The sequence below is a fragment of the Erpetoichthys calabaricus genome, chromosome 2, assembly GCF_900747795.2.
Source record: "Erpetoichthys calabaricus chromosome 2, fErpCal1.3, whole genome shotgun sequence".
NCBI classification, from domain to species: domain Eukaryota; kingdom Metazoa; phylum Chordata; class Cladistia; order Polypteriformes; family Polypteridae; genus Erpetoichthys; species Erpetoichthys calabaricus.
This window is the reverse complement of record NC_041395.2, coordinates 183,198,911-183,221,158: the sequence shown is the minus strand read 5'-3', so window position 1 is coordinate 183,221,158 and position 22,248 is coordinate 183,198,911. Positions and strand designations below refer to the sequence as shown.

Below are 22,248 nucleotides of genomic sequence, written 5' to 3'. Positions count from 1 at the left end.
CAGCAGTCTGTCACTGAAGCTGCTACTCTGTCTGGAGATGATACTGTTTAGTGATTGCAGTGGATTCTCCATGATTGACAGGAGCCTGCTCAGCGCCCATCGCTCTGCCACGGATGTCAAACTGTCCAGCTCCATGCCTACAATAGAGCCTGCCTTCCCCACCAGTTTGTCCAGGCGTGAGGCGTTCCTCTTCTTTATGCTGCCTCCCCAGCACACCACCGTGTGGAAGAGGGCGCTCGCCACAACCATCTGATAGAACATCTGCAGCATCTTATTGCAGATGTTGAAGGACGCCAGCCTTCTAAGGAAGTATAGTTGGCTCTGTCCTCTCTTGCACAGAGCATCAGTATTGGCAGTCCAGTCCAATTTATCATCCAGCTGCACTCCCAGGTATTTATAGGTCTGCACCCTCTGCACACAGTCACTTCTGATGATCACGGGGTCCATGAGGGGCCTGGTCCTCCTAAAATCCACCACCAGCTCCTTGATTTTGCTGGTGTTCAGTTATACTGTAGGTGGTTTGAGTCGCACCATTTAACAAAGTCCTTGATTAGGTCCCTATACTCCTCTTCCTGCCCACTCCTGATGCAGCACACGATAGCAGTGTCGTCAGTGAACTTTTGCACGTGGCAGGACTCCAAGTTGCATTGGAAGTCCGATGTATATAGGCTGAACAGGACTGGAGAAAGTACAGTCACCTGTGGCGCTCCTGTGCTGCTGACTACAATGTCAGACCTGCAGTTCCCGAGATGCACATACTGAGGTCTGTCTGTAAGACAGTCCACGATCCATGCCACCATGTATGAATCTACTCCCATCTCTGTCAACTTGTCCCTAAGGAGCAGAGGTTGGATGGTGTTGAAGGTGCTAGAGACGTCCAGAAACATTATTCTTACTGCACCACTGCCTCTGTCCAAGTGGGAGAGGGATCAGTGTAGCATGTAGATGATGGCATCCTCTGCTCCCACCTTCTCCTGGTATGCGAAAAGGGCTATGTCAAAATCAGAGGGGTGCACTAAGATGTCATCAAAATTCACCATGCAACAGCTTAGTAGAATATTGGCCAGCACTCTCTCCATAAGGCTTTTAAAGGTGGTGGGGCATTACACAGTCCAGGACTGTTGGAGTTGCTGTTTTGGCAAATCAACTGTGCTGCATTGCCATAAAGCCATGACAGTTTTACTGTTGGTGGTGAATGAAGGCCGTACAGGTGGATGTTCAGGTGTCAGGGGTGGCCTAATGGTGGTGCTATCTTTTAGATTTTCTGAGCTGGAGGATGAATGTCACTGTCGGGATTCCTTGCCAATCGTGTGGACCTAGCAGGACCCTGGATGTTAATGGTTTGGAGGAATTTCTCTCCCGTGCAGCTGAAGCTTTCCTCTCCCAAAGTCCATAACCGTTCTCTGTACCATCAAGACATTTGCTCCAAGAATCCACTGGTCTTGAATTTGAGCCAACCAGAATTTGTGTTCAAACCGGTGATGTTCAATGGTAACTTGTAGCTGTTTTATGCCCCACATCTGAATTTCCTCTCCAGTGACCATTTTCAGGGTGCGCAGTGGAGCTTCCCAGCCATCTGGTGTTCCATGCTTTGTCTCCGGTAGCAGTCCCACCCTCACCAATAGGGAATCCATTCCCGAAACTGCTGGAATTCCCGGGTGAACAGGAATGGCCAAGCTCGCATATATAGCGTGTAAAAGTGTAAAAATCGATCAAGAAATAACAGAGTTATAGTTGAAAATAATTAAGGTGGCGCCATTGCTGCAGCTTGCACTTCATCAGACAACAGCTTTGAACAGCAACTTGAAACTGCAATGCGTCAGTCTGTTCCATCCACATTATCTGTGCCAAGAAACTTGCCATCACAGAATGCTGACAAGAAACTGGATGCATCAGTAAAAGCGGAAATGGCGGTGTTTCAGAGCAACGGCAAGCGCGGGCATTGTTTAGAACAAGCACGCTGGACACGTTGTGCTTTCTACGCTCTTATTACCGCAACTAACTAGATACATGTACTTACAGTATATGACAGCATGAACTGCTTGTAGATAAGGTTAGTCTTTTATTGGTCTCAACATATTGCAGTAGTTTTATTAAAAATAAGTGTCAGTCTATCTAAAACCGTTTACATGTGAGATGCCCGTGCACTTTGTCATCCCCGGGAGCCCAGGTTTCCCGGGAATGATGTGGGATTCCCAAATTCCAGGAATGGATAAACCCATCCGGGAATGGATTCCCTACTCACCAAAGTGATGGTGGGACAAGTATCTAGAAGAGGGTTTCAAAGGAGATAGATAGATAGATAGATAGATAGATAGATAGATAGATAGATAGATAGATAGATAGATAGATAGATAGATAGATAGATAGATAGATAGATAGATAGATAGATAGATAGATAGATAGATAGATAGATAGATAGAACATTGTCATGGGGGAAATTTGGCTTTTTATTGAAGCACACTGAATAAGCAAACAAACAAATAAATAAATAAAATTCACACTACAATCTGAACACCTGCCATCTGGATGCCTTACCAATCATCATCACTCCATATGAATTACAGAAGGAACCACTACAAGTACTATGCCGAGCCCTGGTAGCAAACCTGAGAATAACCAAACTACCAATGCAAAATCAGTCCAGAGAAACAAACACACTTCAAGACTCAAGAGTGAGGTTCATTCCTGTCTTGAAAAGTAAGCAAACTAAACCATAAGGTATTATGCAGGCGTATTGCTGTTGGCATAAAGGAGCCATGGTAGCATTTCTTGGCACACTTATGCTGAATAATTCGTTGGTTGAAAGTACTCAGGGCTACTCAAGGGACCCCAGCGGTTGATATTGAAAATGTTTGTTTGTGGAGGGCTGGGGGCTGGGGTGATGGGCTGTTTTCCTGCTTACTGTACATGCCACTCTGGGTATAACCAAGCCATGTGGCCCTTCTTGTGGTTGTTGCCAACGCCTAATGTCTGTCATGTGCTGATCTGATTCCTTCCCGTGTGTCGTGTGTCTTTGACTCAGTGCCTGGCAAGGATGCTGAGGTTCATTGAAGACATAAGGCAAGCTCAACCATTTCAGCTTCTGCAAGTGCCTCGCTGAAGCTCCTGTGCACTGCCAGACAGACATGCTGCTGGAGCGTTAGGGGAGCTAGTGGCCTAAGGAAGTATTGAAGGGCAAGCTGTTCTTGGAGATCTTCAGGAAACTCCAGATATCCCTGACAGGTAAGCAACAAGATGTCCACTGCCAGGGCTCTGAAATTCACTTGGCCCATTCTTTGCTTAGTGAACAGGGCAGCCTGGATGTATTCTGGCATCTTCCTCTGCCCAAACCTCTGCTCAAGCAGTGTCACCAATCCAGTCAAGTCTCCATGGTTCTCATCGGTGGATATCTAGCAATGTGCTTGCTCCTTCTCCCTCCAATATCATACACAGTTATGCCACTGTTGTTTCCTGGTCCCTCTTATTTTGGCAGACAGGAAAGTGCATCTGTACATGGTAAGTTTCCCACAACATCTAATCATTGTATCTGGGTAGAAAAATCTTTTTGTGAATATTTGCAGGCTGTTCTTCCTTTAAGGCTGACACTACAACTGGTGCTTTATCTCCTAGATCTTAGTGTGATACAGTATATAGCGGGTCTGTGGCTCAGAAAAACTGGCCATTTTAATAAATAAATAATGCACATGCTTGCGCTGGAGAGTGAAGCAGGTGTGAGCAATTCATGGCTTTTCTCCAGGTTGGTGCGAGGCAGTCAGCCAACCGTGCAGGCAGTCTGATTGTCTCAATATCAGCCCGGGGCAGCAATCAGGTGATCGCACCAGTAACTGCTCCCCAGCCTATAAAACGGGGAACACAAGATCACAATGGGGGGATAGAAAGGAAAAGTGAACAGAGGTTAAAAGATGGGAGAAGAAGCAGGCAGGCGAGAGAGAACAAGCTGGTGGAATAAACTGAAACAGGTGGATGGGAGTGAAGCTCCAAAGAGGAGCATGTGGCCATAGCTGAGGCTGTCCTGTTGAACAACTTGGGAGCAGTTGCAACCATCATGCTGAGGAGATACTTTCGCCAAGTGCAGCCATTGAAATGACAGCAGTGGGAAGAGCTAGTGAAGTCGATTGAAGAAAGGAGACGGAGCAGAATGTGGGATAGGTGCCTGACTGTTTTCAAAAACCCACGGAACCCAAGCTGGAAGAGTTTTTTAATGGACTGATTATTTGGCTGGTTTTATGTCTGTTTTAAAAGTTCTCATTGTTTTCATGTCCTAGTTTTATGAAGGGGGCTTGGGTTTACATTTTAGTAGGGTTGGGTTTAGTGCTTTTATTATTTATTGCTGTTTTAAGTGCAGTGACAGGGCCAAGCTGCAGACCTGGGCCACCAGTTGCACTGGCTTGGTAGAGGCATGGAGCCTTCCCATGAAGAACCAGCTGTTTTAATAAATAAATAATGAATGCACTCGTGCTGCGGAGTGGAGCAGGTGTGAGCAATTGTCTGTGAGGACGGCTTGTCTCTGAGTTGGTGCGAGGTGGTCGGCTAACCATGCGTTGCCTTGCCAGCACGTGCGTGTAGTCTGATTGTCTGAATATCAGCCTGGGGCAGCAATCAGGCGATCACACCTGCAACCACTCCTCAGCCTATAAAGAGTGGAGCACAAGATCACAATTGGAAAAAAGAAAGGAAAAGAGATAAGAAAAGAGAACGGAGGTTAAAAGATGGGAGAAGAAGCAGGTAGGTGAGAGAGAACATGCTGGTGGAATGAATGGAAGCAGACGGATGGGAGTGAAGCCCCAAAGAGGAGTGTGTGGCCATCACTCAGGAAAGGGCTGTGGGTCGCTTCTGTTGAACAACTTGGGAACAGGAGTGACCATCATGCTCAGGAGGTACTTTCGCTGGGTGGAACCACTGGCAGCAGTGGAAGTGCAGAGTGCCCGTGCCAGGTGAAGCCTGGATTAGCGAGGGTGCGGGTGGAGCAGGGCTCAGGGTTGACTCGGATGCCGTGGGATTAACGACGGTGACATGGGATGGATAAGATGGGTGTCTGCACCTGCTGGTTGACGTCTCTCTGGGCTGTGAGGTCTGAATAGGACAAGCTAGAGAGGTGTCAGTTTTAAAGAAAGGCACCAGAGCTTGCGGATTTTAAGTGAGTTTCCTGCACTGCGTTGGTTTAACTTCATTTTTAACAGATTTTTCTATTTATTGATTTTAGCTGCCACAGTATACCTAATTTTATGGATTATTTATTTATTGACAGTTTGAAGCACTGCACTTTGGACATTATTTGGATCTGGCACCTTCCCCTTGCATCAGGTGTGTTTTGTCCTCATCTACCCCACTCATCCGGTTGTGTTATCGATGGTGTTGGGTTCAAGAGGCTTCCAAAAATGAAGAAGGATCAAGGAACTGTCACACTCGGCTTCAAGACTCTCCATCAATAGTTCAAACAAGTTCAACAAGTCCATTTTGGGTCGCTACGGCATTTGGTGATTGGGGAGAACATGGGTCTTCACCTTGTCCTGCTTCTGACAATGTAGCGCTATGGGGTGCTTTCCAAAATTGACCCAATGGATTTATTCTCTTTTTGTGCTCTTTCAGTAGCTTGCTATCCTTAAAAGGACCGCTAGCTTTAAGCAACACAAAGATTGAAAAAAATTGTGCAACTTTGCAGGCTTGCTGCTTTTATAGGTGCCCCTGCCACTGGTGATATAATGTCAGCTCATACTTTGGGTGACTTATCCCTGGCTGATGTAACTTGGCCTGTGCTGTTACAATATATTATAAGTAGAACCTAAGGCCAATTTCTAGAGACAGTTAGTCAGATAAGAGATGGGGTAAAATAACAAAAGCAAAAAGATGACCATGTTAGTGTAAGACAAAGAAATGTTAAGTATTATTTGTGAGTACTTTGTATTATTTGTATAATTACATTTCTTTTATTTTGGTATAACCTGGTGTTCACAAATGTATTAAACACAAAACTTAGTACATTTCTTTCAACTGCCTGGATCAAAATGATAAACTAGTGTCTTGAATATCATGGTTGATCTTTTATTGTACTTGATTTTACACTAAAATGTATATAAGCATGCATGTTGCAATGTCTACAGATGAAGTGATATGTACCTGTGATAATTTAAAAAATAAAATCCCTTACCTAGCTGGGGTGTTATAGTAAGGGAGCTACTTCTGGAAGGCACAGGAGATGATCTTGGAGTGGGTGCTGGAGAGACAGCTGGCAAAAGAAAAAGAGAAGTAGGTTTTTTGTATTATATGTTAATTTCAAATAATATGGTTACTATTTTATCTGTAATGTACCCAACCATATGAAAATTAAATATTTTTGTTTTAAATGATCTGAACAAGTAACTGTTAGGAATTCTGGCATCACCTAGTGGACAAAGCATAAAGACAGACTGCTGTAAAATTGAAACAATTTTCCATACTGCAAAATTTGAAATTTACTGGATTTGAGAATTAGTAAAGCAGACTAAAATAAAACTTTTTCTATCCAAAAGCAACTTTAATAATACTAATATTTATAGTATTTACATAGGATCAGAATATCTGAAAGAAAAAAAAAACAAGAGTAAAGTTAGTGGACCTACAGCTTGATGCAAATATTTTATGCTAATAGTTAATTTAAGAATACAATTTGCTGTAAAATTTTAACTCATTTGAAATAGTAGCCTTGTCTTCTAAAGTCCAGGGCCTTAGCCATTACACTAGACTACCTGTCCAAAGACAAGCACTAAATAAAATAATGTTTGTTTGACCTAACTTCTTCCACTCAAGAAATTAGTAGATTTTTTTTGTCTTTCACCGTCTTCTGTATTGTGACATTCCTTGACCTTTACTGGGATACAGCCAAAAGGAGGGGGGAAGACTCCGTTCCCACAAAAATGATCATGTTTAATGCTTCTTTTGCAAAGTGTGCATCATCAGTTACAGCTGCCCACAATTTCTGTCTCTCATTGTAGCAAGAAGGGTGAGAACACTGAGGCTGATTTGGAGAGAGTCTTCTGTGAAATGAAGAGGTACTCGTACTCAGATGCCTGCTTATTCTGCACTCTGAGTCCAGCAGCCCAAGTTCTTGACAAATTAAAGTTTCATTGATGAGCATCAATTATTTATCCTGTATGTCACTGTATTACTGCTGGAGCAGTAAAAGTAATATTACACTTTTAGAAAACACTAAGGCAATTAATAAAATATTATAAAGGTTACTTTGCATTTAGTGGAAAAAAATGACAGTAATATTTATGCTTATATTTATTTATAGGTGTAACACCCCGGGTAAGGACCCAGTAGTGCAACTCCCGACTCGGTGTCAGTAGACGAGACCGAGCAACCAAGGGATGGAGTAAGAGAGACTCAGACTAAAAAAAAATATTCAAAATCAAGAATCTATTTTATTCCAGCAATGCCTATACTATTATACAAAGAAATGTCTTACAAAAAAATATTTACAAAGTCCAATGCAAAGACACTTCCCAAAAGACAAATCAGTGCAGGTGATATAATATACAGTATACAGTGGCTTCCAAAGCAAAAGTGAAGAAAAAACCAAAACAGAAAAAAAAACTCTTCCACCTCCTTTGTCCAACTACAAAACTGATTACAAAGGACAGGCAAAACAAAAAAATAAATAAATAAATAATCAAAACAAAATGAATAAACTAAGCACCTACTATATACACAAAGCACAGTATGTCTCTTTCCCCTACTCAACTAAATAAATCAGTTGCACAGATCTACACTACACCTTGACAACCTGGTCAAAAGACGACCTCTGGCATTCGGACCCTGGTTTTATATCCCGAGCCCTTTTGACCATCCAATCGGGCTTTACGTTTCCCGCGGAGTTCCAATAATCAGACACGTCGGGACGTGCACCATTCCTCAGCACCTGCACAGGTACAGTTCACCCTATTTATATGTTCTCTGTCTCACGTGCGCATACCCGTCTGCCTTGTTGACCTGTGGGCTTCCCGTTCAGCCTCTATTAAGTAAGTTCTACTTTACGTTTTCCCGCGTTCACTCATATACTTTGCCACACCTGTGAATTCCCTTTTTGCCGGCTACATTAAAACAAAGCTTTCAATCCTTCAGACCTGTTCCTCTGATGTTAAATATACCACTTTCGCCCTCTCTCCTCCAGCGGTTACAGAAGCGCGCCTCCGTACTTGGCTGTAAGTAACCGTGAGCACGTTCGAAAAACGGCGTCAGACGCGTGCCTCGGCGTCAGCAACTTTGAGCCCCACAGCTTGCTCTCGGAGCACCTGTAGGCCTCCAGGCAGCCCTTTGAACATCCCGGTGCTCAAATTGCAGCTAAAACGTTGTACCACTGCTGTGTTAATCTGCGTAACGGCGCTAAAACAGGTAAACAAAAACTTTATTTCTTTTACATATTTATTTCCAAATATCCGTGATAATCCAATCGGCTGCCTCTTTACTTGCATTAATAAAAGCCTTTGAATTTGGCTTATTACAATAGTGTTGCAATCCTACTCACATTTTGGGAGCTATGAGACATTAATAATCTCTTCCCTTATATACTGTATATTTCTCTTCAGGTTCGTCCTGCTTCCACTTCAAAACTGGTCCCGCCCACACGCAACCGACACAGCATTTCTCGATTCCTATTCCATGTCATGCACTATACTGACCTGCTGAGCATAATGCATTCAACAAGTACTTGAGGTGCTGCCACAACGGTAAAGTAGCTTTATCTCCTTTACGGGAGCCACCTGTGTCTTTACAACAGCTTCTTACACAGCAAACATCAGAAGCTAAAAATTATCGTGAACACAGTCAAGAATACAACTCTTCTCTAGCGTTTGCTTCCATGGGTGCACAGATAACTCAACCTCTTGGCCACGGACCATACTGTTTTAAAATACACGGGCAAATTTATCACCAAATCTCTCCACTATACGCTAACACTTCTACCTCTCCAGGATATGGACAGTTGTATGTTTTTGACACAGCGCAAGCTACTGAAGTATGATTACAAAATAAAGCAGTCTCTGTATGAAGCGAAAATGTACTTCTCCAGCTAGATTCCATGCACAGAACCATCAACCCCTTCACTAAATCATACAAACACATGCATGAAATCGCTCAGTCCAATCCAACAGCATCTGTACGAATGGTTTTCAAGGAAAACCCTAGGCAGGATTTATGACGATACAATGCCCTGACATGTCACACTGATGTTGCAGTGATTTTCCGAAAGGGACATTTGCATCTATCCCATTGGCAACTCCTGTAAACAGATTTCTACGCTCAATATGAATTGTGATCCTGTGGTTTACCTACTTTTATTCCCTTACGGAGAAATCGGCTAGCACAAAGATTTACATGTTCCCAATAAAAGAACCACCAAGCGAAGAAGGCTTACTCAATGCCAATTTTACGTGTACAGATTAGCAATGAGGAATACATTTAGTATTTTGCACTCCAGCGGCAAGCTATTCCAACAGTACGTCGTAGATGTGTATGTTAAAACAGAGGGTGCGCATCTCAACTATCTCAGATTACATCAACAAGATCTGCGCGTGGAACAATACAAAGGACTTTCAGACACACTGCAAGCAAACGCTGAAAATAACGTATGTGTAGGCAAAATGATCATATTACCATCCACATTTCCAGGAAGTCAAAGATACATACAACAAAACTATCAGGATGCCATGGCCATAGTACTTAAATTTGGAAAGCCTGATTTATTTACCACTTTCACATGTAATCCTGCTTGGCCGGAAATTCTACATGCACAATGCGTCTTTCAAGAAGTATTTATTTCTTCTTGATTTCTGAATTCCTTTCTCATTGTTTTCCGTTCCTATTCTTACACCGCCGTATGCTATGGCGGGCGTCAGCTAGTAATAATAATAATTCTTTACATTTATATAACACTTTTCTCACTACTCAAAGTGCTCTCCATGCAGGGAGGACCTGTTACACGAACCCACACCATTTTGCATCCATGCACTGTATGTTGTGATTTAACTAGTAAATAAACCACCTTTGACATTTTTTGTTTTTCAGCTATGAGGAGTTAGATTCAGTCAATGATGATTGATATATTTCTACAGAAATCAGATTACAGAATGCTGCTTGGCCAAGTTTTTGACAGAAGATTCTGGAGTCATAAGACAGCTTACACTTATAAATTAGTTCAAACTAATGAAATAATGTGAGTGGTACAAAAGCAATATAACTATTATAAAATATGCAGAAAGGAACAGTGATTTAGCTGAAACAGAAATCTTGACCACTGTGATCATAAGGGGGCACCATTGAGCCCCAAAACTCAGACACTATATTACCCACCACAGTCCTGGGCTGAAATAAAAGATTTTATTTTAGAAAAATGAGTCACCAAAAGCTACTAATCATAATTACAATCAAGTGTCTCTTCTTTCGCTCCTTCCATTCCTCTTGTTGAGTGTCACCCACTGTCTCCTGGCTCTGACTCATCAAGGTGATGCAGCAGGCTCCTTTTAAACTGGACCTGGGAATGCTTCCAGTGCCATAGTGTGTCCCCCTGGAAGCACTACCAGGTCATGTGGAAACCAGAGAGGTCCTCCCCAGACAGCACCCTCTAGTGGCACCCAAGGACCCAACAGGACTGTACTTCTAGACTCCAACTCTATGTACTCCTTTGGGTGTTCAAACTGGGACGCCTCGGGAGGACCACTGCCACATTTCATGTGAGGGATGGAACTGCTCCTGGCCTCCTTCAGTCGGGCAAAGAGTCATTTTCCCAACAGCTGGCATACACATTTGTCCTTCATGGCACTTGCACTACCATTTAAACAAAATATGAAACAGATATCTGAGCAACTTATACAGTAGGTAAGATGACAAAATAAGCTTGATGGACAGAATAATTTCCTCTCCTTTATTAAACTTTTTATGTTCTTATGAACTAAATAGTAACCAAATAAGGTAATGAAGCTGCACTTAATTCACTTGTCATTCTTGAGTGAGCTGATAACATCTTTTTAACAATAAAGAATAATTAAAATTACTACCTGTTGGTGAGTCTGAGATGCTGCATGTTGAACGTCGACCTCTGCGCATTGAAAAATGTTCGCTGGCTTTTTTTGCTTCTTCCAGCAGTTCTAAATTTTTTTTCTTATCTTCATCTGATAGCTGAACATCTGGCAATTTATCATTTATCAGATCAATAACATGGCCTGCAATGTCTGTTTAGAAAATGTAGAAGATATAGGTATTAGTTTATGGTCGTTATTTAGACACTGTAGTCTGCAAAGTGTTTCCCCGGATTAGACTCAGGCCCAGCCCAATACATAATAAAAAGTCATTCTAGAGCAAAGATGCACATGTTCAGTCCTTTAGGGCCACAGTGGCTGCATATTTTACTCTAAACCAAGTTTCTTATTTAGAAGCCATTGTTTAAGCCTAATTTTTGTCCTTTATTTTACTGAAGTTGCTTTTTAACATTCACAATGCTTAATTGTTCCATTTAGTCTTGAAAAGTAGCATTCACTATTTTTAATCTTCTTGTTAACTTAATTGCCTCATAATTACCAATGAGATACCAATGACAAAATAAACCAGTGGTTCAACATTTATCTCTTTCCCATTTACACCTGTGTTACTTCATCATGAACTATTCTGTTTAAATAAAATATTTGGAAAGAAATGGAAGAAGAAAGAAGTGAAGAACTAAGAATGACTAATCTGCTCCAGGCAACAAATCATTTGAATAATATCCTCCCTACTATGTGAGAATGACCTGATGTGGTAGAATGAATATTCTAACAGGCCATAAAACTAAATAAGTTGTTTTTTAATTAGCAAAATTACATTGGAACAAGAACACTACAGCCACTGCAGCCTTCCAGGACTGAACTTGGGTATTATTTTTCTTGAATGAAGATCCTTTAGCATTTACTAAGCAGTAAAGTGAAGTGCTAGTGGACAGCTTTTCTTTAACTATGTGAATTTAGCAAAACCTACTTGAGTAGGGCTATTTTGTGTGATTTGTTCTGGAATGTCAGTATTGGCTGTCACTGTCTCAAAATACTGTACTACATATATACTGGGATAATACTGGAGTAACAAATGTTATGGCCAAGGAAGTCTGTTAGATAGACATTGATCAGATGAAGACAGAGTAAGTCTGACCTGGCATACCTTTTGGTGTTGTGTGGGTTCTAAAGGAAGTAGTAATAAGCATTTGGGTTAATTTCTCACCCATTACATTGCATGTTTTTCTTCAAACAAGCATTACCCTATATCTTTTTGTAATAGTCCCTAAAAACATTGTGTCTGGAGTTATTTATTTCAATTTGGCATCACAATTATAATATCTGTCCATCACACTACAATCACGACCATTTCCCAGTTGTGTTTGAAGCTGTACTCTGCTAACCAGAAATCATACCCATCCATGTGAGTCAATTCTCATTACCATGTGGGATCATTGATTCTATGTACTCTAAACACAGTTTTTCAGTTTTTCAAGTCATTGTATACATTGATTTGCCATGAGAAATGTTTTTCTTAATTGAAGCATTCTTTACAAATTTTAAAGAAGAAGATTTCATCTGAATTGCAACAATACAAAAGAAAAAAAGCCATTAAAATTGCACAGTACCTCAATTTCCATGCCAAAAAATGTTCTTGAGTACTAATCTGTATCTTGAAATTATGTACATATTATAAAACAGCTTATAAATGTTGTTTTCAAAAAATATATATCGTGTAGATATACACTTGTATGTCATCCCTGAACCCAAAAGACAACCAAAACAACAAAAGTAACAAAAGGAACGGGTTTTAACAACAAAGGAGGACCATCAAAGCAAATACCCAATAAACACATAGGAGATTAAAATAACAAAACCTAAGCCTTCTGGCCTTCCAGTTTACTTCTTTGTTGTTCCCCTCTAGCCTCTTTACCTGTGAAGCCATTAGTGATGATTCCTCCCAACTCCATGCTCCCTCCATATACTGACTGCAGGGGCCTTTTAAGCCTGGATCAGAAAAGCCTTTCAGGTAAGCCTTTACAAATACATTACTTCCGAGTTACCCAGCCAGCACCCAAAGGTCTGCAGATACTCTTAAGAAGCTCTCCTAGTGGTGCTAGACTTCATCCATACCTCTGTGAATTTAATCCACAATGCACTCTAGTGGCTAGAGAACATTAGCAAGAGAGACAAATTTACTTTTTGCCTGTCCTGCTTTATTAATATGTTTTTAAAAGATTCTGTCATTTTAGTATTCTGTTTGTAGCAGCACTACTTAAAAGGGACTACAATTCCCAGCAGCCCCGGGAATATTGTGCTATTGGGCAGCTTTGGTTGTTGTTGCGGAGGGTGCTGTGTGACATAAATTATGGTGCAGAATTTAAAATGGGACCATAAGAAGGCGGCAGGATCGTGATCATCTGATGATTTTTTTTTTGTTTCTACACTTCACTTCATGATTGGTTTACAATTATACCCAGAATTACAGTTTTCTCTGGATTTATGTTCTTGTCCTGTGCCTGATTGTTCGTGTGGTTTTATTTTGGTTGAAGAATGTCAACCAAAAGGGTCAGTTTGTGCATATACCTGCTTTCCTTCAGAAACATATGTGATCAGGAACATATCCTCATAGACTGCACGTGGTTCTCTTGGAAAAGTGATTGCCACAAAATTGTAGACCATCTTTCTGTAGGTCTTCAGTTGGGGTGTTTATATCAAACCTAGGCACTACAAGCCATAACTTCAAGGCATCGCAATTACCATCAAGAGGTTGATGGAAGTTACAAATGCTTGACTTTTTTTCATTTTAATATCAAATCCCAGATACAGTATTTTGCTAAAAAGGCAATGTTGCATTTAAAAGCTTCAGATTTGTGTAGTTATGTGCTATTTTACTTCCTAATTTACATGAAAACACCACTCACAATGGTCATTGTGAACAGACAAGTCAACAGGGAAGTATCCTTACTTCTGGAATAGTAATGTCAAGAATCTGTACTTCCTATTTCCTTTTGTTGTCATAAACATACATTAAAACAGGGAAGCTATGTTTATCTGAAATCAAAAGATCTGCTGCTACAAAGTGGACATATTCCATAAGTTTTAAGGCTTTACTTTTTTCACATTTGGACCAGTGTCCCATACAGCAGACATAGTATTATTTTTAAATCTAAGTAATACGTTTCACTTAAGAACATTATTTCATATGGCAAATTAATATACACCAAATAAATTTGATAGGAAAAATACTAAACCTGCCCTTTAAAATTACAGTGGAATTTTAAATAATACCTGGTCAAAGCTGGGAAACACAGCTTTATCTACATACAGTAAATAAAGCCAGCTTTGTGTCAGGATAATGAGGAAATGGAGCCTGGAGGCTGAAATAGCTCTGAATGAATGCTTCAAAATGATAAGACATAACAGAAATGATGCACAGGTCACATGGGGATGATATTGAGGGATTCAGTCACTGTATCACAGACTGTATTAACTTGTGTGTTGACACTGTGATACCCTCAAAAACAGTGTGATGCTTTGCAAACAACAAGCCTTGGATTACTAAGGAGCTAAAAGCTCTCCTGAAAGAGAAAAGGAGTGCATTAAAATTTGGAGATAAAGAAGCTCTAAAGAATACACAGCAAGTGCTAAATGAAAAAACAATTGAAGAGAGGACCTGAAGATAAGTAAGGAGACAATTGAGGAGAATACACATGGGAAAAGCTGCAGGGCCAGATGGAGTCAGTCCTTGAATTTTTAAGGCCTTGTGCTGACCATCTTTATGCTGTCCCCAGTCACCTGTTTAGCCTGTCCCTAAGGCAGGCACCTCTTCCCCTAATGACTACAGACCAGTGGCAGTTACGTCTCACATCATGAAGATGTTTGATAGGTTGGGCCTGGACTATATGAATGTCCACTTGGCCCACTGCCGTTTGCCTATCAGACAAAGACTGGAGTGGAGGATGCAATTATCTATCTGCTCCACAAGGCTTATTCTCACCTGGACAAAGCTTGCAGCACTGTAAGGATGATATTTTTTTAATTTCTTCAGTGCCTTCTGTACTGCATGTTTCCAAGTGGGAAGAATAGCAAACTAGATGATTCTAACTTGTTGTTAAAATGTATCACAGCACAGTTTCAGAGCTTTAACCACTGTTGTTTCTGCTGCTAATGCTGCATACTTTCCAATTCATGTATAATTATTCCTTGAGTGTTTTAAACCCTTGTGTGAAAATCAACAATTTTCACCTTCTATTCTTGGACAAGTCCCTTTGACAGTGTTTATAAAAGCTACATGTTAAATGTTAAATATCCTCACCAAGCAGAGAACAACACATCTACTTTTTCTATCTGTAGCTCTTTGTTGCTTTTGTATGAGGCATCTTCTGCTACATTGCTTCACCAGATTTTTCATGGTTCCTGTTTATTTTCTAATTTGACCTGGAGTACTTTCCACATAATACATTGTCTAATTTGGTGTATGAGCTATTTTTTTTCTTTACTTTATTAAAAGGGCATTTATAACATTCTGTTTCCTCTGACTGCAAGTTGTAATTTGCCTATTTTACTTGCCACTTGATTTTTCTTCACTAACCCCATGTCCATTTGTCAAGCACTTCTAATCTGCAGCTTTCTTGCATGCTTAACATATACTGTAAGGCTATCAACCCTATAATGTTACTTTTTAACATGTTGTCAATATTACTTGTTTAAGCTCTCTTTTATTAAATTGAAAATGGTAATATAATTTCTAATTATTGAACATCAAAAGAGAATTATATTTTCAATGGGTGTGATTATCTTTTCATATTTCCAATTAAAATTTTGTTTAGTTTAAGTGACTTTAAAGAATGTTAAAATATACTACAAGGATATTTGTATGTGAAGAAGCAGGTAAAAAAATGAAAATACAATATATAACTTTGTTTTAATTTACAGAATAAGCAAAAAATAAAAGATATTACAGAAAACATGACAATAACAATTTAATGCATGAGAAAGTTTATAAAAACATGTATTCTTTTCAAAAAGGTATACTTAAAAAGTATAAAAATGTATATTCTCATACCAACTGTAGTAATTGGACTTGATAATGAGCTTCTTGAATGCCAGTGTCGCATGTTGGGACTATGAGGTCTGTTTGCGAAATAAACAAAATCAATAAACACATAAGTCCTGTTGACAGTTAAAACTTAACTGAATATTTATTTGTATTTTAGTTTATTGAAATTAAAAGTATATTTAATTCTGTTTACATAGTGGGGCACCATCAATTAATTTCCCTGAAACCTTTTTTTCTTTTACAATGCTCTTTGGAGCTAGAGTCTATCAATAAATCTACAATGAGTATATAATGAGATTCCAGTACATTATCTAAAACAATGCTGAAAACTAAACTAAACTATACTTAAAAAATACACACATATCTAATATTACTATTAGAAACCTTTTTTTCTTTTACAATGCTCTTTGGAGCTAGAGTCTATCAATAAATCTACAATGAGTCTATAATGAGATTCCAGTACATTATCTAAAACAATGCTCAAAACTAAACTATGCTTAAAAAAATACACACATATCTAATATTCTCTCATATACAGCTCACACATTACACAATTGTCAGCCTATGCAAAAAATAAAAGTTTTTTTTAATAACAAGTTAAGATAATAAAAAAATAATAATGGTGATGAATATGATATTTCACAATTATGTCTATATGGTATGTGATTTCAGTACAGAACTTTGTGTAGTAATTGCTTTGGGGTAGACACTGTTCATCAGTCTTGTGATTGGTGCTCTAACAGACCTGTATCTCTTACCTGAGGGGAGAAGTTCAAATAGGTTGTGTGCTGGATGATACAAGTCTTTTATGATGCTGGATGTCTTCCGTAGAGATTGAGAGGTGTAAGTAATGTAAGTAATAATACTGAGTATAATTCTAGTCCATCACAGAGCACACACATTTGCCTGCACATCTGCTTTAGAGTCCTAAGTCAACCCAATGGTCAGATCTTTGAACTTTGAAATGTGGTAGAAAATGAGAGGACCCAAAGAAAGACTCCACACTTGGCCATGATTCACTCCCAAGTCTTAAGAACTGTATTAGTAAATGTGGATATGTGTATGAGCATGAGCACTGTGGTGGACTGCTGTCATGGCTTTGGCTTATTCTTGCCTTGTGTCTGGCTTTACCAAAAATACTTTAGCCCTCCTTATCTAATAAAAAAGAAAGAACAAAACTCCAATTTATTTAACTTGGCACATAAATAGTGAAAAAGAAAGATCAAAACTTGGCACAAAAATATCAAATAGTTACATAATTGTATAAAGTCATTATTTTTTTCTTTTAGTTTTTACTGAAAATGTTAGTACAAGTCTATATTTCCATTAATTGCAATCATTAACTATAAACATAAACCTTATTGTTATTAAATCACAAATAGTGTAACGTCTCAAGTCACTTTAAAGAAAAGTTTAATGTAATCACTGTGTTTCAGTAAATAATCCCTAGAATACAATACAGTAATCCCTCCTCCATCGCGGGGGTTGCGTTCCAGAGCCACCCGCGAAATAAGAAAATCCGTGAAGTAGAAACCGTATGTTTATATGGTTATTTTTATATTGTCATGCTTGGGTCACAGATTTGCGCAGAAACACAGGAGGTTGTAGAGAGACAGGAACGTTATTCAAACACTGCAAACAAACATTTGTCTCTTTTTCAAAAGTTTAAACTGTGCTCCATGACAAGACAGAGATGACAGTTCTGTCTCACAATTAAAAGAATGCAAACATATCTTCCTCTTCAAAGGAAACAGAGAGTAAAGCAAACAAATCAATAGGGCTGTTTGGCTCTTAAGTATGCGAAGCACCGCCGGTACAAAGCTGTTGAAGGCGGCAGCTCACACCCCCTCCGTCAGGAGCAGGGAGAGAGAGATAGAAACAAAGTCAAAAATCAATACGTGCTCTTTGAGCTTTTAAGTATGCGAAACACCTTGCAGCATACTTAAAAGCTGCACACAGAAGATAGCAACGTGAAGATAATCTTTCAGCATTTTTAGACGAGCGTCCGTATCGTCTAGGTGTGCGAACAGCCCCCCTGCTCACACCCCCTACGTCAGGATCACAGATAGTCAGCGCAAGAGAGAGAGAAAGAAAAGTAAGTTGGGTAGCTTCTCAGCCATCTGCCAATAGCATCCCTTGTATGAAATCAACTGGGCAAACCAACTGAGGAAGCATGTACCAGAAATTAAAAGACCCATTGTCCGCAGAAATCCGCGAACCAGCAAAAAATCCGAGATATATATTTAAATATGCTTACATATAAAATCCGCGATAGAGTGAAGCCGCGAAAGGCGAAGGGATCACTGTATACGTTATACTCAGGGCCGGATTTATATGAAAAGAGGCCCTAGGCTATTCCACTTATGAGGCCCTTTCACCTTCCATTTTTAAGTTTGTAAATTACATGAGAGATAATAAAATTTTGCTAACAATTTGAATGTAGGCCCCTCTTGATCTTGAGGCCCTAGGCTGAAGCCTAGTTAGCCTATAGGAAAATCCGGCCCTGGTTATACTGATGGAATATTTTAAAGAAGATTGTAATGAAATTTTATTTATTAATAAGTTAGTCAGTTTATGTGAGTACAAAGAGCACAACAGGACAGAGACTACAAGCAAGAAATCTTTGTTACTCTTTATTGGTTATTTCAGAAAGTGAAATCATTTACTCATACAGTTCACAAAGTACTCCCCTGAACATAAAAATGAAAATTTACATCCCAATATATTCAAATGGATCTTTGTAGATTTAGGTAATCAAATGATATGTTCAGTTTCATATTCAATGCCTAGAATTAAGGTTTTATAAAATTCAAAATATATTTTCGAAGAAAGCATGTATCTGAAATGGAGTCATAAGGCATTGCGAAATGCAAGCCTTCAACTGAGCAACTAATCTGATTAATTTAGAGCTTGCAGTGATGTGTTTTTTGATATCAGTCCAAAGCTAACAAAGTTATGATAAGCAGAAGGAATGCAACAGCATTTGTTTTCTTAAGTGGTATCTACTGTAGCAATATTTAGAAGGAAGCAAAGTATAAAAAATAATTACTAATGTACAAATACTGTACATAGGCATGTTGCTCCACTGCAACAACTTAATATTAAAATGGTGTTACCTCATGTTTTATTGCCTTCCCAAAAGCAAATTTAATAATTATGGTCTGTGTCATTCACAACCATTACAGAACTAATAGTCCTAACTATGCGCTGCAACAGCCTTTTTACAGTTGCTCCATATTTTATGTTTTTCTTTTTGTTTCTGAAACTGTTTTACTAGTTATTAGTCTTGATTAAGATTCGATTTGATCTGGCTTCTGGCTTGTCACTAAAAGTATCCATTAGAAATCAGATAAATGGATTTTAAATTTACAGATGATCTACACTCAATGCCAGCCCGGGCACTGACTTGTCACAATGGCTCTTTGAATGTCCTATGAATTTGGGAGAGTTTGTGTAGAAGACCCAAAGGCTGCCTTATGTCTGCAACACCTGGAAACATGAGAGACACAGACAATAAAAGCACTCATAATCAGTTACTTGCACTGCAATCCCTAAGCATTTCCGTTTCACTTTACCACAGGTGTTTTTTGCCAGAAGATGGAGAGGGTGACATCCCTGAGAATTAAAGCAAGGCAAAAAGGATTCAAAACTGGTCTATTGTAATGGGCAATGTTGAATCGCTGTCAAATAAGATGGACGATTTGTCTGCTCTTAATAGCGAGTCATGACACATACAAGTACAATGACATTGCGTGTTTTACAGAGAGCTAGCTTAAACCTGATATACATGACACTATTTTAATGTTGGATGGATTTCATCTTATTCTAGCAGACAGGGACCCAGCACGACAGGAAGGGGACTGGTCATTATTGTGAATGATGAATGGTGTAACAAAAAACATATTACAGCTAAAACTACAGTATGGAATTCAGACATTGAAATTCTGGCTGTGGGAAGATGTCCAAACTATTTGCCCAGGAGATAAAATAATGTTTGTATTTCTCCCTCTGCAAATGGAGATTCAGCAATGTAAAAGATTCATTCTGTCACTGACACTTCAATGATGAATCTGACCCTCCAGTTATAGTTTGTGGTGACTTCCACCATGTAACTTTAAAAGGAACAATGACAAACATCAGTAAGTCTGTATCATGTTCCATTCGAGGAAATAACCAGCTGGACCTGCTGTACTCTAATGTTAAAGATGCCTTTAAGTGTAAATTACTGGCTCCTTTCGGCAAATTTGACCACAACCTGATTCATCTTATTCCCAGCTACACTTCTGTTATTAGATCATAACCTGTTACCACAAAAATAGTGAGGAAGTGGATCCTGGAGGCTAAAATAGCTCCCAATAATTGCTTCCAAATGGCAGACTTGGAAATGATTTTTGAGTCACATGGGGATGATATTGAGGGACTCTGTCATCTGCATCACAGACAATATTAACTTCTGTGTTGACTCTGTCGTGCCGTCAAAGACAGTGTGTTGCTTTCCAAACAAGAAGCAGTGGAATTAAAAAGTCTTCTCGATTAAAAAAGAGCATTCACATCTGGTGACAAATAGGCTCTGGAGGGCACACAACAAAGCCTGAAGAAAAAGCTGAATAACAGAAAGGAAGCTTACAAAGCTAGAATAGAAAACAAACTCACTTAGAATAACAAGAAAGATATCTGGAATGGATTGGGTTTAATTACTGGACACTTGCAATCCCTGACTAAGGAGATGTGGACAAAGATAAAGCAATGAACCAATGTTTTAATAGATTTTCCCTCCAACTGCCACATTCTTAAAATGACCAGTCCCCCACACCATCTCTACCACATCAAAAACTCCTACCACTTCATCTAGAATAACCAATGATGAGTCCATCTCTGACAATCAGAACAGGCTGTCTATAACTGAAGACCAAGAGAGGAGAAAACTGAGGAAACTAAACACATGACTGGATTGAGTCAGTCCTTGGGTTCTTATGGCCTGTGCTGACCAACTTTGTGGCCTCCTCTGTTAACTATTCAGTCTGTCCCTAAAGCTCAAAAAGTGTTGCTACTGTGGAAAAACTTTTTGTGTTGTTCCAGTTCCAAAGAAGGCAAGTGCTGTTTCACCTAATGAGTACAGACCAGTGGCACTTACGTCTACAGGTAGCGAAGCCTCAGTGTCTTGTACAATGGACTATTTTTTGGGTAGACTGCAGTTTGTTAGGCTCAAGGACTGTGTTTCTGATATGGATGTGAGCAACACAGAAGCACCATAAGAGACTGTTCTGTCTCCTTTTGTCTTTACTCTGTACACCTCGGACTAGAAATTCTCAGTTGATTCTGCATTTATGGGGTGTATCAAAAAGGGGGATGAGACAGAGTATAGGAGTAAAAAACTTTGTTTCCTGGTGCAGAAAGAATTGTCTACATCTACAACTTAACATTGGCAAAACCAAGTAACTGGTCATTGACTTTAATTGCACCAAAGAGCCCCTGTGTATATTCACTATACATGGAGTGAATGTACAGGTAGTGCACTCCTACAAGTTCTTAGGGGTCTACATTAATGACAGTTTGGACTGGTCTTGGAAGAAAGAGAAACTATAAAAGAAAGGACAGTGCCAGTTCTTATAGGGGCTCTAGTGGCTGGTTCACCTCACTAAGTATTTGTGTACAGTGGGTGCAAGCATGGTGGAGTCCTCCCCAGGGATCCAAGGTATAACTGCAGGAGCATGAAGGAAGACGGATCTGACGGGATCTGTGTGAGGCAGCCAAGACAGACATGGCTACTGAGTCTCCACCTGTTGAGTGAGTCATGGGTGAGCCAGGAAACAAAGAAAAAATTAAGTTGGTCTCATCTGAGAATAGAAGGAACATTAATGATCCCATGACTGTGTTTTACTCTCATTTTAACTTTGATTTTGTCTCACAGATAACCCCTGTTTTAATGGATTATTTATTTTGATGCACTGCACCTTTGGACACTTTGTTTTTGACTTTGTTTTAATAAAAGCACTTATACCTTTTTTCACCTACCCTTTGCTATGGGTGTGTGTGTGTCCTCATCTGCCTGGCTCATCCTGGTTACGTTACTGAAGGTTGCAGGTTCAAGAGGCTCCAGCAGGTAGTAGAGAGCTTGGAGCCGAACCACATCATCACTGACTGGACCATGTTGCATTGTTGGACATTTTTAGTTTGCGCTTTTTC

At 39.6% G+C, this 22,248-nt stretch overlaps 1 protein-coding gene across 3 annotated transcripts in view; it reads right to left on the bottom strand.

The window, feature by feature from the left end:
• The window catches only part of mrvi1 (murine retrovirus integration site 1 homolog), a 211,970-nt gene that overhangs the window by 96,859 nt on the left and 92,863 nt on the right, over positions 1 to 22,248 (bottom strand). For all 3 annotated transcript variants that reach the window (XM_028794872.2, XM_028794871.2, XM_028794873.2), the window contains 3 exons: positions 16,069 to 16,136; positions 11,037 to 11,210; positions 6,152 to 6,229 (listed from right to left, as the gene is read on the bottom strand). In XM_028794872.2, the coding sequence (XP_028650705.1) occupies positions 6,152 to 6,229; positions 11,037 to 11,210; positions 16,069 to 16,136 (320 nt within the window). The remainder of the gene's footprint in view (positions 1 to 6,151; positions 6,230 to 11,036; positions 11,211 to 16,068; positions 16,137 to 22,248) is intronic.